This window comes from Pelmatolapia mariae, linkage group LG6, assembly GCF_036321145.2.
Source record: "Pelmatolapia mariae isolate MD_Pm_ZW linkage group LG6, Pm_UMD_F_2, whole genome shotgun sequence".
Classification (NCBI taxonomy): domain Eukaryota; kingdom Metazoa; phylum Chordata; class Actinopteri; order Cichliformes; family Cichlidae; genus Pelmatolapia; species Pelmatolapia mariae.
This window is the reverse complement of record NC_086232.1, coordinates 40984559-41001299: the sequence shown is the minus strand read 5'-3', so window position 1 is coordinate 41001299 and position 16741 is coordinate 40984559. Positions and strand designations below refer to the sequence as shown.

Below are 16741 nucleotides of genomic sequence, written 5' to 3'. Positions count from 1 at the left end.
GCGATTAAAGCTCAAACATGCAGCTGTCTGTGAGCTCAGTTTTTTTCCCCTCACACTTCTGATTTGTCTTTGGGAGCAGCCTTTTTTGTGTCCTGACCCATGTGTGTAAAGCGTTCATGCCATCAACAACTTGTTTTTTGTTTTGTTTCTTTTCTTTTTTTTTTTGAAAAATAAATAAATTTGTGATCACACTTGTGGATCACAGTGACACATAATGATTAGGCATATGATTTACTTCTCTGTGTAGTGTGCTGAGTTTTTGCTTTTTGTTTTTTGTTTTTTGAAATGTTGCTTGAGTGATGAGTACTGTAACTTCTGAAGTAGCTCTCACCATGCGACCTTGATGATGATAAGTTCAGAGCCAGCTGAGAGCTGGGTTGTCTGTTTTGTTTTAGGTGATAAGGCAGAAAAATTAAAACTTAGTTTCTTGTCTTGAAAAAAAAAGAAAAAAAAAAAAGGAGGTTTTGTGTTTCTCAGCCAAGAACAACTACAATTTCATTTTCTGTTTTTGAGAAAGGAGAATTTAAAATAATAATAATAATAATAATAATAATAATAATAAAACAAAGAGTGATGTTTTGTTTAAGTAGTGAAGAAGGCTAATACTGCAAAATACCGTCTAGTGCATGATCTGTGACCAATAAATGAAATCATCTTATTTATCTTTAAATAAACTCTAATTATGGAGACCTGAAGTCACATACTTAGGGCACACCCTCTCAGGTGAAGGCTGAAAGCTACTAAACAAAGAAAAGAAGCCATACAAAATGTGCCACAGCCACAAACTAAGCATTTACATTCTTTCTAACTCCCAGTGAGCCTGAGTTATGACCTTGGCTCCCTGTTTTTCTGCTTCCAACAAAGGTGGAGGTGAAGAATGTGCTCTGTTGTCTCTACTATCAGAAAACAGTGTAACTCACTCACAGTAAGTCAACAGTATAGGATAATACAAACCTATCTAATGAATCTAATGATTCTCACATTCTTTTAACTCAAAAGTATGATGCAAACTAAAACTACATACTGATTACCCAAGAAGTATGATGTGGCCTACAGCAGTATCAGTACTCATTTTGATTACAGGTATAATGTAACATATAACAGCATAATAATCTCACAACTGCTACAAGCACATTTGCCTTTCTTAACACACGCGAGAGAAAGGCAGCTGTTAAGAAAATGCCCTTTTGGGTGAGACAGGCCCAGAGGCCTTGCATGCAAGCGTACTACCACACATACATGCAATGAAGAACAGCTTACACTATAGCACACACTATACATGCGCCTATATCTCTCATTGGTGTTAAAGCAGGAAAAACTTAACAGAGTTTTTGTTATCAAATGCTGAATTTATCCACTGCTGACATTTAACTCTTCAGCTTGCAGGACAATAGGTGAAATGTTTGTGAAAACAGAGAAGAAAAAATAAAGACACAGAGAGAGTCTGGTATGACCAAGCAGTAATCAGACAATAATTTAGTCGGTAATACAATAAATTGTGGAATGCTTTCTGTTTGATTGATGCAACACAAGTAATTTACAGTATGAAGGAAATTCTCTTTTGTGATAATATTTTGAACGTGCATTTCTGTTGACCTGTCAACTTAGCGCATTATGAGCTAATATGCAAATTAGTTCATTGATACTAGATTTGGAAAAATAACTGGATTGTAAAATAAATGAATAAGATGTAACAGAGGGTTAAAATTAGTTTCTTATTTCTAGTGTGTGGAGAAAGGTTTTATCATGGCACACATCTGTTTACATGGGAAGAAACTCCTTATGTGATACGACATTTAGCAATTTGCAGATGTTCAGCACATCAGAAGGATGACTCTGAAATTACAAAGGGAAACAATTTTGCTGACAAAGCTGCAAAAGCAGCAGCCATAGCAACCACAGTCTTATTATCAACTCATGAACACCACACCATTCCACTATCTGTATTGCAGGATGAACAAAAAGCAGCGCCACCAAAAGAACAAAAACAATGGCTAAAACACGGAGCAATACTGGACACTGATGACATAATGAAAGTAGCAGGAAAATCCATTCTTCCCAAATCATTACACAAAACAGCCGCTCTAGTGAGCCATGGCTTCAGCCATGTCTCAACGGGAGGAATGGTCTCTATGATAAACCGACAATTTTATACTATAAATTTTGAAACTTCAGCAAAAGAATATGTGAGAACATGTATGACCTGCCAAAAACACAATACCCAAGGTAACTTAAGACCAAAAAGAGGACATTTTCCTACACCACCTCACCCATTTCATACAATTCACATGGACTTCATTGAATTGAATGAGTGTCAGGGTTCAAAATATGCTCTAGTAATCATAGACGTTTTCTCAAAATGGCCAGAAATCTACCCAGTGAAAAAAGCAGACGCAATCTCAGTTGCAAAGTGTCTATGCAACCATTTCATTCCAACATATGGAACCCAGTTTGTAAATGATGTCATCAGCAAAGTATCTGAAGCACTAGGTTTCAGTATAAAACACCATTGTGCCTACCATCCACAGAGTGCAGGATTAGTGGAAAGAACAAATGGCACTATAAAACAAAGGCTCAGGAAAACAATGGAAGAAACTGGCAGACCATGGCCTGAATGTGTAGGCCTAGTAAAAATGTGGATGAGAATAACACAAGGAAATAACAAACTGTCCCCATTTGAAATTATACATGGACGACCTTTTCCACTGCCAGTTATTAGTGAGCCACTAGATAAATCCGTGAAACCACTCTGGCAGATTGGATGACTCAATTATTGACAAACAGAGAAGTTGTTTTGAACAATAAACTGCCGCAAGACTCTTCTTCACCTATTTCTTGCAGGTTGAAGCCAGGTGATTGGATCCTAGTCCGAGTGCTCCAAAGAAAAAATTGGAGATCACCACGGTGGGAGGGTCCATACCAAGTGCTTCTGACTACTCCAACTGCCTGCAAAATAGCGGAAAGACCTTCCTGGATACACCAAAGCCACTGCAAGAGAGTTGAGGTCCCAGAGGATTCCACTTCCTAGTAGGGGAAAGTTTCACCCTCGCTTGGTTGCTTCAGTGGTGAGGGTGAAGTGCTGATTGAGCATTGCTTGCACTTCCACCTCCAGCCATTAACCATCTCCAGGGTAACCAAGCAGTAGGGTGTGACGGACCTGTACGCAGCTATGGGAAGGTGGACCCTCTTTGTTACCTTGACTACGATGCTCACCCTTACAGGACCCCAGCTGATGCCGGAAACAGCTGAACCACGAGGCAGACAGAAAAGATGAACGCACGACAACTCCCACCTAAGAGACATGACACAAGACCACATCCACCTTTGGATGAACAATGCCTGGTACCGCTATAGCCACGACAGGACCAGGGCAGAATCGGAAAATACAGACTGTTATGTCTGTTCTCATATGCCCAGCACGTCGACACACCCCACACTATATGGTAAATATATGAACAACACTCAAGCCAAGTGTGCCGCTAGCTTCGCTGGCATTGGATTCCAACACATCCAAATCACCACCAGGGACACAAACCCACATGCTGTTGGACTTAGTAATGGAACATGTGATCAGCTCTTCTGGATCGATTTCAATGTGACAAACCGGAATACATCCATCCACTTCCCAGTGTTCCTGGACCAACTCCCAGGGAAGAACCACTCCACGTGTTATCAACAAGAGAAATGTTACCTTTCTCTTGTTGATAACACGTGGAGTGGTCATCAAAAGTTCTTATCAACGACAAAAATACATTTTACTGCAAATCATGAAGCATCAAAAGTCACCTTTTGATGACTTAGACTATTGTTCATCTTTAAGACTTGTTCTGTTCTCTTTCTTATCAGTTCTTTCCCACAGCGATAGAGCTGAACAAGCAGTTTCACTGTACTGGAAAAAGGAGCCGCTTCACTCACACACACACACACACACACACACACACACACACACACTCACATACACACATGCTCACGTATCAACATTCCACTAAACAAATGTATTCATTATTGTATTACTTTTCTGTGTATAAATAAAGACCAGGGCAGTGGCAGAGCGCGTGTCCCGGAGCTCTCACTTTCGTGCTCTGTGACTGCCCTTGCTTGCAAGTAACTAACTGCAGTGTGTGTTTCTCCTCTCTGATTTCTCAGCTGAAGAAGTGTCTTAGAATAAATCTCTTGACACATATACACACGCAGTTACTGTCCCTCCATTTAGAAAGGCAGAGGCGTCACGGTGTGATTATTTTACGTGTAGTTGTTTTTTTCCTGTGTAATAATGTTCAACATTGCTATCAATACATTGTTCAAAAAATGCCTCTCTGTGCAAAATGGGTTTAAAAACATAAACAGCTGTGGGATACTGTTTGTCTGTGATTTAAACCGGGGAAACAAATCGTGGCAGGATGAGCCTGATATTATTTGTATCCCACTGTAACTTTACTGTATAAAGAGCTAACATCTCCAAAATGTCAGGAGTAGTTCGTCATTACAAGTGTTTGTGAACTAAGAATCAAGAATGTGGGATACTGTTTGTCCGTGATTTGGAGAGCCCAGCGCTGCTCCCAACGCAGGGAAAAGCAATTATCCAGGGGAGACCTACCTTGGCACTTGTGCAGGTGAAACCAAAGGGAAGATATGCTTCACCATATTTTCTAGTCTTTGGCTTAGAATGAAGTTGGTTTGGAAACATATTCAGCGATGCTTCATCTCTTGCTATGCATTTGTGTGGGTGCCCCGTGCTAGCAGTGTCCAAGCGTTTTGCCCCCCCCCCCCCCCCCCTTTTCATACCGCGCCCCCCCTGCAATGGCTCTGCCCCACACTTTGGGAAGATCTGTTATAATTGTACAAACTCTATTTTTGCCTCTTATATTGTATTACTTATTGCACGTATGACTACTTAGTATTTTAAAAGCAGAATATAAAGACACAAAGGGTGAATCAAGACTTTTGCACAGTAGTGTTGTCTGTGTCACCTGGCTGAAAGTGCTGACTATCCCTCTCTGCCTGTTGCCATGGTAGATATACACAGCCCCGCTCTTATCATCCTCAAGCGGAGCTCCGACAGCTACGTCTCGGAGTCCATCTCCATTCAGGTCTGGAAAACTGGATATGGTGGTGCCAAATCTACCCATGGATGGTCCCGTCACATCCTGGTTACTTTCCAGTACAGTCTAATAGGAAATGAGGATGTTAATAATGGACTATGAAAACACATGCATTTATTTTGTCAGCTTTAAAGCTCACACAGTGTCACACTGGATCTTAGCTTTTATTATAGCTCACCTCATCGCTCACAGAGTAGATGTAGACCCGGCCTTCTTTCTTCACCTGAGGCAGATGAAACTGTGGAGCTCCTACCAGCAGGAAGTCAGTGCTCCCATCTGAATCAACATCTAATGAGCACAGCTCAGCACCGAAGTAGGAACCAATCTGAGAATGTTTGGAGTGTAAAGGATGATTTACAAAGTCAAAACCAAACCCAAAGACACAGCTTCAAAGTAGTACAGTTATTATGAGCTGTAATAACTGTATTAAGAGTCCATGATTTGTTGGATTTACCATTATTGTTTAAAAACACACATTATTATTTTCAAACTGTAAAATGCTGCTCATCTCTTTTTATTCTCTGTTGAGGGCCTGATCCCAATCACCTACACCCTCCCACTCTAAGGATTTTTGTCATATTAATGTATCGTTTCCTCTTAATATGACACAAAATCCAAACTTCTACCAAAGTTTTCATCCTTTAGCTCAAATCTGAATATTTTTAAGAATCACAATATTTCTTAACACAGTTACCAACCTGTTCTCCACGAATTCTTTGCACTTCTGTCCATTGTACACAGCGGTGTCTGAAAACAATCTGTCCTGTTTGCTCAAACTCTGGTAAACCCACGAAATACAAAGGAACGCCATTTTTCTTTCCAACTGAAATGGAATTTCCTGCAACAGCCAAATAATAATCTGCTAAATGTTCACTGTGGATCTCATATGTGCTACACTATGGTATCTCAAGCCATATAAAAGTAAACTTATTAAAGTGGCAGGTAATAGATAGATAGTAGGTAAAAATAAAAAACAGAAATGGGTTTACCCAGGTAACCCTGCATTCGTTCTTGAGGTCTACGGAGAAAACTACGCCAGCTGTTCGATCCCACAGAACCCACGATCAGGCTATCCTGCTCACAGAAACATCTGATTACACTTCAGGCTGAATAGAGACAGAGAGGAACTGAGATGCCAGTAACAGTGATGAGGTAATGTCACAGATCAACAGTCATGAATTAAAATAAGAACGCTTACAAAAAAGCAAAGCTCAACTAAAAAGAAGATTTTGAGCTGCCTTGTTAACATTAAATGATAGGAACTGTTTTCGTTCTATTATGTTTCTATTATGTTATGTAAGTATGTTCTATCACTTATAGCACTCTACTAAGGGTAGGCTTGGTTATTATTTGAAGATGTTCATGAAGCACCTGAACTGAGTAAACAGAAAAATGTCATTTATAGTCTCATTCATGGGTTTAATGGGACACTGTTTATGGAAAGCAAAGCTTTTATGGTTTGTTTTCTTTGCTGTACATAAAATGCATCCTCCAATCACTGCTCCAAAAAAAACAAAAAACAAAAAAGCCCAACCGTATACTTAGTTATTATTTAAATAACCGCATATCCCTTCTTTTAATAACTACAGTTGAGATGCAACTCATGTTAATGATGCTGTGGAAAATGTAATTAACAACAGAATTTTGCATTGACTTGCAAATCTCATTAAGCATTGTTTTATTCACAAGAGAATATAGGAAACATATCAAATGTTTGAACAGAAAAGATGTAGCATTTTAAAAAACAAACTACGAATTTGGCAGAAACATGTCTCCAAACAGCTGAGTCAGGGCCTTGTTAGCATTCAGTCTTCTTTTAACAGTCTATAAATATCTGGGAACTGAGGAGACCAGCTGCTGGACTTTATCAGATGAACGTTGTTGTAGTTTTTATTTCATGCTGAAAAGGCCTTCCATTAAAAATACGCCGCATGGATCAGAGCAGCTGGATGCTGCTCTCAAACCTTTATACACCTTTCAGCATTGCCCGAGCCTTTACAGATGTGCAAGCTGCCAGTATTATTGGTGCTGATGCACCCTGGTACCATCAGAGATGTGGCTTTTGAACTGAACATCCAACATGCTGGATGGTCTTTCTCCTCTCTAGTCCAGAGGATGTGACCTTTTCTAAAACAAATGTAAATTCTGAACCCTTCAGAAGAGTCAGAACAGTTTGGACTTCAGCCCAGAGAAGGTGGGTGATACGAAATGTATGAGAGAGCTTTAACCTGCGTTTGTGGATGGAATGGTGAACTGTGTTCACAGACAGTGATTTCTGGAAGTGTTCCTGAGCCCATGCTGTGATTGTGCCTCTTTTTAATGCATTGCTGCCTAAAATCACGAGCATCGAATATTCATTTTTGGACTTGTCCCTTGTGAAAGGTAAATTTTACAATTATAACACATTTTCAGTGTTTCTCTTCGTGTTAAACAGTTTGTATGAGTGGAATTTTTTCCAAACAATAAGAATTTAAAACACACAACACTCCACCTATGCTGACGTTACTGATTTTTTTATCAGTAGTCGGTGCTTTACTCTCTGTGCTTTAGCTGCACCTGTGTATGTCAGGTTAGCCATGACTGACAAATTTCAATCTTGTCACAAGTAAATAATTTAGACTTTGAATGTGTGCAGTTTTATCCTTTTGAAATTATTCACCTTTTTGAAAACAGCACTGAATCCACTGAATTCTGCCAGAGGAGCTGTGCAACCTAAATATGAAGAGATACATGTGACCACCACTGGTCCACACCAGGAAGATAACAGTGATTTTTGTAAATGTATTTATCAAAAGAGGAAACAAATTTTAACATTACCTTCCACAGTAATGATGTTTTTCTGTAAATTCTCCAGCACTCCTGGGAGTCCATCAAAGTCCTCTATTTTGAAGGCATTTCTATGTTTTGGCTCTGAAGCAATGACCCTGAATTTTTCCAGCTTAGCATCTCTGACCTGAAATGAGAATACTGCTTGAAAACATGAAATTCAAAGTCTGACATCAGCATGGGAAGTAAAAACTGGACTGAGAGCTGAAATCTGTTGAGCTGTTTGTGTTGAGATTAACAACATGATGCTATTCTACTTTAGTATGACTGTGTATCATCTAAATAACAGTGAATAAAACAGTCTAATACTATAAGAGTGTTTATGTGACACAAAATGATCACATTTATTTGTCTAACAGATAAATCAGATTTTTCTGTTGGGACTGATGTAACACATCACATCCTACCCCGACGACAAGACGAGTTATATTTTTATCATCGTATCTTTTAATGATCCCTCTCCTGTCTGTATCAGAGGGATCTCCATCTGTGATGAGAATCAGAACTTTGGTAACATCAGGAGAGGCGCCTGTAGCATTGTTGTCAAAGATTTCATCTCTGAAACAAATGCAAAAGCAAAGCAACACTCAGAATAAACAACACTTAAAAATATGAATAAATGAACAAAGTGAACAGTGCTCATTATCTCACAGCTGTATTGATCCTGCTGCTTTTAACACAACTTACAACACAAATTTGAGGGCTCTGTGTGTGTTGGTCAGACTTTTTAAATGTTTATCATTCTTAAGTTTATCGAGAGCACGTCCAGCTTCATAGTCGTTGAAGTCAAACACTTTGTGGACTCTTGTGGAGAACTGAACTGCTGCGAACTGGAAACAGAACAAACAACAACAAAAAATAAAAATAAGAAAAATACATAAATACATTACTCATATAATGCATTATATATATATATATATATATATATATATATATCTATGTGTGTGTGTGTGTGCGTGTGTGTAGTTATGCTATGAATAATTTGATGAGCTGTGTAATGACCGTTACTGTTGTGTTCCTAAGGCTGCCCATTATCTCCTCAATGAAGTCCTTAATTTTGTTGAATTCTCTTTCGTCCATACTCGCTGATCCATCAAATAAAAAAACGACTTCCACAGACTTATTTGTTTGATCTGGGGGGGAAATGTGGAACAATTTTAAAGAGAATGTAACCAGGAACATATAAAACTTTAAAAAAATGTTTTACCTTCAACAACAGAAGAAGAGGTTTGTTGAAGATTTGGGATCTGGTGACAGACAATATTCAGGTACGAGTTGTTGGAACAGTTGCTGACTGCAGTTGTGCTGCAAACCTAAAACAAATCATAACAGAACTTAAATGTCCAACAATGCAAATATTTAGCAGTTACAGTACAGCTAAATGCAGAGCATAGCTTAAATCTATGGAAAATCCATCTGTCCAATCATAACAGAAGATACAACTTAAAATAGAATAGAATAGAATAGAATAATCCTTTAATTGTCCCACAAGGGGAAATTTGGTTGTATCAGCAGCAAAAACACACATATACAAACAGAACAGGACACAGAACAGAAGCACAATTTTTACATATTTTTGACAACATTACATTGATTCAAATCAATTGTATTTTATTTATAAAGTGCCAAATTACAACAACAGTTGCCTCAATGTGCTTTATACTGTAAGGTAAAGACCTTACAATAAAAGAGAGAAAACCCCAACAATCAGATGACCCCTGTGAGCGAGCGCTTTGGCAACAGTGGGAAGGAAAAACTCCCTTTAGATGAATGAGCATAATTAAAGTGATTACTCTGCATCCTGTGGAGAACATGATTTCAAGGCAAATCATTCAGCGCTTATTCAGAATTGTTCAGTTTCACCAGCTTTTCTAAACCCTGATGTCACACTGCTAGAATCAATATTTACACCAATGACATGATCACATAATGTTTCAATTACACAAAAAGTCTCACGCAGTATGACAGCATACACTCCAGGACCCTGCAACCACAAATGGTGCTAACTAGATCAGAAAGTTGATAGAAGGATGTGAATAAAAAAATAAAGAATTGTTTATTTTATTGCTTTAAAAAAAAGTACTGATCCGTCACTCAAAAGAGCAGGTTCCCACAAACCAGTGAAAATTTGATTTAACTTCACAGAAATAACATCAGTGCTGCTGGATTATAGATCAGTAACTGACCTGGACTTCAAATGTGTGGAGATTATGTCATTTTCTTTATTATTGTAAAGTCTTTACTTTATACTATTAAGCACCTTGAGGTGACTGTTGCTGTGATTAGCTGTCATATAAATAAAACTGAATTGACCTGAGCTGAATTTAGATATTCACCTTTTTGAAAACAGCACTTAATCCACTGAATTCTGCCAGAGGAGCTGTGCAACCTAAATATGAAGAGATACATGTGACCACCACTGGTCCACATCAGGAAGATAACAGTGATTTTTGTAAATGTATTTATCAAAACAGGGAACAAATTTTAACATCACCTTGCACAGTAAATATCTTTTCCTGTAAATTCTCCAGCACTCCTGTGAGTCCATCATAGTTCTCAATTTTGAAGGCATTTCTATGTTTTGGTTCTGAAGCAATGGCCCTGAATTTATCCAGTCTGGCATCTTTGACCTGAAATCAGAATACTGCTTGAAAACATGAAATTCAAAATCTGACATCAGCATGGGAAGTAAAAACTGCTTGAAAACATTAGAGCTGAAATCTGCTGAGCTGTTTGTGCTGAGATCAACAACATGATGCTATTCTACTTTAGTATGACTGTGTATCATCTAAATAACAGTGAATAAAACAGTCTAATACTATAAGAGTGTTTATGTGACACAAAATGATCACATTTATTTGTCAAACTGATAAATCTGATTTTTCTGTTGGGACTGGTGTAACACATCACATCCTACCCCAATGACAAGACGAATTATATTTTTATCATCGTATCTTTTAACGATCCCTCTCCTGTCTGTATCAGAGGGATCTCCATCTGTGATGAGAATCAGAACTTTGGTAACATCAGGAGAGGCGCCTGCAGCTGGGTTTTCAAACATTTCATCTCTGAAACAAATGCAAAAGCAAAGCAACACTCAGAATAAACAACATTTAAAAATATGAATAAACAAACAAATACAGTGCTCATTATCTCACAGCTGTATTGATCCTGCTGCTTTTAACACAACTTACAACACAAATTCGAGGGCTCTGTGTGTCGCGGTGAGACCTTTTAAATGTTTATCATTCTTAAGTTTATCGAGAGCACGTCCAGCTGCATAGTCGTTGAAGTCAAACACTTTGTGGACCCTTGTGGAGAACTGAACTGCTGCGAACTAGAAACCAAATAAACAACAACAGCAAGAAAAATACATTACTCATATAATGTATAGTTTATAAATATATGTATAGTTATTTAGAAAATGAATGCTATGAATAATTTGATGAGCTGTGTAATGACCATTACTGGCGTGTCCCTAAGGCTGTCCATTATCTCCACAATGAAGTCTTTATTTTTGTTGAACTCTGCTTCGCTCATACTTGCTGATCCATCAAATAAAAAAACTACTTCCATAGATCTATTTGTTCGTTCTGGGGGAGAAAAGCATGAAAATATTTAGCCTGGAAGATGGAAACAGACATAAATATAACTCAAACTGTCGTGCTAGATTTTCTGGTCTGATGAAACAAAGATTCATCTATAAACATGAACATTATTTAATTAACAAATGCAATAATTATGATCTCACAGTTGTACTCAGCCAGCTGTTTGTAATGTAACTGAACTTACAGAACAAATCAGAGTGCTCTGTGTTTGTTGGTGAGACACTTGCAGCTTCATAGTCTTCAAGTTCAAACATTTTGTTGACCACTGCAGTCTGCTGGACACAGACAGTGAGACTTTCTGTGCCTTTACCGTTAGAAACCCCCCCCCCCAATATTTTTTACCTTGGGTGGATGGTCCACGGTCGAGTTTCATCTTGTAACACACTTTGTTCAGAGGTGAGTTCCCACTGTGTGGATGCACTGCACTTGGGCTGCAAACCTACATCAGGTTTTAAAAGACAACAAAGAAATATGATCTGAGATAATGTTTTGTTTTGAATATTGTCAGAGAAAATGTTTTTTGAGTGTTTCTTACAGTGATTTGAGAGCGCATGGCGTCCTTATATATCGACAGTCCAAAGTGCCTGATGGGTATCGGGCTGTCTGCGGGTGAAATTTCTGTGACAATAACATCAGATTAGTACCTTATATTAAAAACACAAATACATACCATCATACTGCAAAAGCAAGAAACGTCTCAATCGGGGAATTAAAACTCATTTTACATTGTGGGACACATACAGCCCACTTTCATCTTAAATGGTTCAGACCAGCTGAACTGGAGTCTTTGCCGTGATCTAGATGATGTTTGCAGTTTCACGTGGTCTTCATAGAGAATGTAATGTCTAAAATGTGCTGATAATTAATATCCCTACTGATATGATAGTAAAAACTATATCAGTATCAAGATTAGTTTTCAGGACTGTCTCCCTGTTTACCTTACAACATAAAGTGCAGTGAGGCAACTATAAAAATAATAAATATAAAAATATAGCTCAACCTCTATACTGTGGCAGTATTTTTAATATCCTAAAAATGGTTTGCATTTTAAAACCACATTAATGTACCTGGAACAATGATGCAGCGGTGGGTCAGGTTCAGATCAGATGTGCATGACTCTTCAGGTCCTAGCTGCTCTGGTGCAGTGACAAGTGTCCTGTGGACACAACAACACTGCGATAATCACTAAAAAGAGTTTTTTGTTTCTGACCTGTGCTCTCAGAATTTGTATGTCACTTTAACCTTGCAACTGAAGTAGAATTCAATTACTTGGGCAGTAGCAGCCGTACATGCACCGTCTCTGAAAACACCACTGGACCAGATTGACAACAACCACGAATACTCTCGGGGTCAATGAAAGCAAATATGCTGTGTGGGCTTTATTTATTTTTCCCTCGTTCAGGACAAAGGTAATCTTTACTTTTACCCATGTTTATTTAAGACAGCAACTAGAGTTAAGTGACCTTTCATTTTATCAAGCGGTTACTTTGCACTTTTGGGACATCAAAAATTCTCCGATCATCGAATCCCAGCTTAATTTTTCCCCTACTATCTTTCCAGTCCATTTGCTGTCCCCATCCTCTATGAGAAACGTTAAATAAAAAGTTCTATTGTGCCTTAGTGAGATCTGATGAGACAGAAATAAGACAACAACAAAAAACATGCACTGATTTGCACAGAGCTGTACACCACATTAATGATGCAAATATGATTTAATACTTTGATACTTTGAATCTTTAGATTAGCTTTGATACTCACCCATTGTTCTTGTCAGACAGTAACTGAAGCACCTTGTTTTGGAAGAAATCTTTTTGTTCTGTAGTAAAGATGCGGGTGGCTGTCGTATCAATGTTGAAAGCCAAACATACAGAGGTGGCTGCAGCACGTCATAAAAAAAAAAAATCATGATTTCATCTTGTGTAAAAACGTTTGGCTGGCAATGGTAACACACTTATTCTACATCTGTCCAAATCTACCAAACAGTCTGAATTTGAGATCATCAGTTTTAGAAAGTTACAGAAACGGTTCGACTGAGGCCGTAAATCAAAATTGGGACCATGTGGTGAGAGGGGGATCCTGATACACAATACACATCTGATTAAGTTTATTGGCTTCTTAAGACCTTTTTTCTACATACAAAGAATCTCATGGTAAACATACTAAAAATATTGTGTTTCAATTTGAGCATCCAGAGGATCGGAGGATAAAGTGGGAAACATTTTCCACAACATGATATAAGATAGTTTAAAAAAATAAAGCCCATAGTATTCCTAACATTTCTCTCTGTTGTTGATTTTAGCATGTAACACCCACACAAAAGCTTTGTTTGTGCACAGGTCTGAACTTTAAACTGACACAGTTACAGTCGGCCGTTTTCTCTTTTACATTAAATCAGGCCAAATGCACACTGACTGGATCTTTCTACTTTAAAAACAGACATGAGATTCCTCTCAATCTTTTTATCCAACTACTAAAAAAGAAAATCAGTAAAGACATTTCTCCAAATGCTGAATTACAGCTTTAAACAGTCACATTGAAAAGACAGCCTAAAACTCTTTCCCCACTCTCAGCTTCTCTTTCAATATAATTTTGTAGCAATGTATTTGTTTAGATCTTACCAGCAGCCACTGTGCAGATGAGCCAGACTAACTTCATCTTTTCTACTGGTCTTTTCCACAGAATGGTAGAAAATGATAAAGGCTAAGGAGGAGTCAGAAAATGAGGAGGGCCCAAGCAGTTTGAATTTTTGAGAGGAGTCCTTCTACACATCACATGCATGACTTCAGTTTTGACTGAATTATGTATTGGCAGAAATATACAGTTTAAATGTTATGAACTTGTTAACTTTGTGTGCCACTTTGTGACTCCTGACTCTGAAAAGTTGAAATAAATGTATAAATAATTGTCTATTGTTTGCTAAAATTCATATTCTCACAGTTTTTAGGTCTTTTTGTTCATATTTTATGAATAATCACAAAGCATCCAACCACCGCAGAGTCATCAGAAAACCTCTGAAGATGGCAGGTCTCTGTGCAGTGGCTGAAGTCTGTGGTGTAGAGGGTGAAGAGGAAGGCGGAGAGGACAGTCCCTTGTGGTGCCCCTGTGTTGCTGATGACCTTGTCAGACACACACTGTGGAAGATGCACATATTGTGGTCTTCCTGTCAGGTAATCAACAATCCAGGACACCAGAGAACTGTTGATTATATCTGACTAATCTCTGAGAAGTCCAGTTTCCTGCTTCAAATTTGGGTATATTTGTCTTATTTGTCTAATAAATGTCTAAATAAAAAAATATAGAATTCTTATTTTTTCTAAAACATTTCTTTTCTTGTTTTCATGAAGCCATCAACTTAAAATGAAAAAATCTCCTTTCACTTTTACACTTATCTTTCTGTTACTTGTCTCCACCCACTCCACCCTGCCTCTCTTGTTCACCGTCTGCTGCCTTGGATAGTGATGGCTGACACCAGGTATTTAAACTCATCTACCTTTGCTACCTCTGCTTCTTGTGACTTGTTAACTTACAGATGGAATGAAGCAGTTTAAGGCAGTGTAGCGCTTCCACTGTGAAAATGGGACGTCTCCTTTCTAAAGAGTTTGTTATAGAAATAAATGCAGTCAAACACATGTACGAGATGAAGGATGCAGAAACATCAAATTTTTATTACAGCCTGTGTTGCTATTAGACAAACTTAATTCAAGTTTGTGCAAATGTTTTGGTGCCATTCAAAGTTCTGCTTTGTCCTCGAATAAAAATTTAATCATCCAACTGGCACAGGAGTGCGGAGGCTTTGGATATCCATTAGTCGCTGGGTCGCTTGGAGGGAAGCATTACTGTCACCACAAAATTAGTTGAGTGACCTGAAGGGAGAGAGACATGAAGGGTGAGGAAACAATCTGAGCAAACTTCCTTTTTCTTTTTTTTTTTGACATTGTATGTTGGTAACAGGGACGTGCGCTGTATCCCACCAAAACTCCCAGCGATGCCCAAAAACTAGCTCTTGGACTTATGATAGTATAAAATGTGTCAAAGCCTTTAAATGTAAAAAGGTTTCCAGTGAGTGACTGTGGATACATCAGGTGTGTACCTGTGGTGGACAGAGTGCCAGCTCTGGCTGAGGTCTTGTACAGAGGAGCGTGGTAGAGGTCAGGCTCTGGGACGTAGTTCTGCTGTGGCTCAAAGTGCACCACCGGCAGCATGGCGTTCATAACCCGAGGCAGGCATGCATGAACATGACGTGAACAAGTACACCGTCCTGCAGCTCTGGTAACTGTTTTAACAAGTAACCATATTAAAGGAATTACCTTTTTACTTTACTTTTCCTTTTTACTGACAAACTCTTGAAACAAAGTAAACACAAAGACTTTCTTTCTGCAGTTTGTGCCTTTTCAGAAAAAATGGTGGTTTCTATATTTTTTCACAAACATCAGGCAAACAGCTGCAAAGCTAGAAAATAAAACAAAGAACATGTGGCTTTGCTTTTATCAGATGTATCCAGAGCTTTTTATTCTTTAAGGATTTCATTTTCATGAACAGAGATTTAAAGAAGAGTTGGCACGATGTTTGCTGGGGTTGATATTCACTATTTATGACGCTTAAGAGGGCATCAATCTGATATCTCCTCAGGAAATACACTCAGTATTTTAAAAAAGAAAACGTTGGGTTACTTAACGTAATCCCTGGTTCTTTGATAACAGAGTGAGGTGTTTCACTATGGGAATCGCCTCGGCGTGACCAACTACGGAAGCTTCAATGACACCACGTCTGTCTATGACAGACCTGTCGAGCCGTGCTCAGGGCTCCGCCCCCTTCTAACACGGCCGACCAGCTCCTGCGAGCCCTTACGGCTATGAGCCAGAGCTATGGCCTCTACAATCCAATGAGCTAGCCTCTGGCGTGATACGGGCCTGCCCTTGTGAGGGGAGGCCCAGGAAACAAACAGCTGATCCGACTTCCTGAAACCAGCTGTTCTGTCAACATAAGTCCCCAAGGCCCGCACAGGGCACAAAGTGTTCAGCCTCTGCTCCGTCTCTGAAGAGAATGGAGGGGGGTGAAAAGCCAGGAGCTCTACTGTAGAGCACCTGTATGACGTTTCCAACACTTTAGGGACAAAGGCTGGGTTAGGCCTCAGGCATGCTTTAGTGAGTCCTGGGGCCAGCTGTAGACAAGAGGGGTGAATAGACAGAGCCTGTAATTTACCAA

At 38.8% G+C, this 16741-nt stretch overlaps 2 protein-coding genes across 2 annotated transcripts in view; both read right to left on the bottom strand.

The window, feature by feature from the left end:
• dnah6 (dynein, axonemal, heavy chain 6) overlaps nucleotides 1-16741 on the bottom strand; it is a 112865-nt gene that overhangs the window by 13309 nt on the left and 82815 nt on the right. Inside the window, 1 exon segment of the mRNA XM_063477345.1 lies at nucleotides 2078-2098. Within this exon segment, the coding sequence (XP_063333415.1) occupies nucleotides 2078-2098 (21 nt within the window).
• LOC135933187 (integrin alpha-L-like) lies at nucleotides 3116-15747 on the bottom strand. The gene is made up of 17 exons (XM_065471176.1): nucleotides 15627-15747; nucleotides 13295-13412; nucleotides 12604-12692; nucleotides 11391-11521; nucleotides 11123-11265; nucleotides 10846-10996; nucleotides 10423-10558; nucleotides 10265-10317; nucleotides 9136-9241; nucleotides 8937-9013; nucleotides 8616-8758; nucleotides 8336-8486; nucleotides 7920-8055; nucleotides 7762-7814; nucleotides 5281-5427; nucleotides 4971-5168; nucleotides 3116-3292 (listed from the first exon to the last, which is right to left on the bottom strand). The coding sequence occupies exons 1-17, from the start codon at nucleotides 15745-15747 to the stop codon at nucleotides 3116-3118; spliced, it is 2130 nt and encodes a 709-aa protein (XP_065327248.1).

What these genes read in the sequence shown, in the direction of transcription:
- LOC135933187 (XM_065471176.1), bottom strand. Translation starts at nt 15,747, where the DNA reads ATGAACGCCATGCTGCCGGTGGTGCACTTTGAGCCACAGCAGAACTAC. An exon ending in GCAGCCTTAGGAACACAACA is followed by an intron (nt 8,759 to 8,936) that starts GTAACGGTCATT and finishes TTCTGTTTCCAG; the next exon opens with TTCGCAGCAGTTCAGTTCTC. An exon ending in TAACTCGTCTTGTCGTCGGG is followed by an intron (nt 8,056 to 8,335) that starts GTAGGATGTGAT and finishes TTCTCATTTCAG; the next exon opens with GTCAGAGATGCTAAGCTGGA.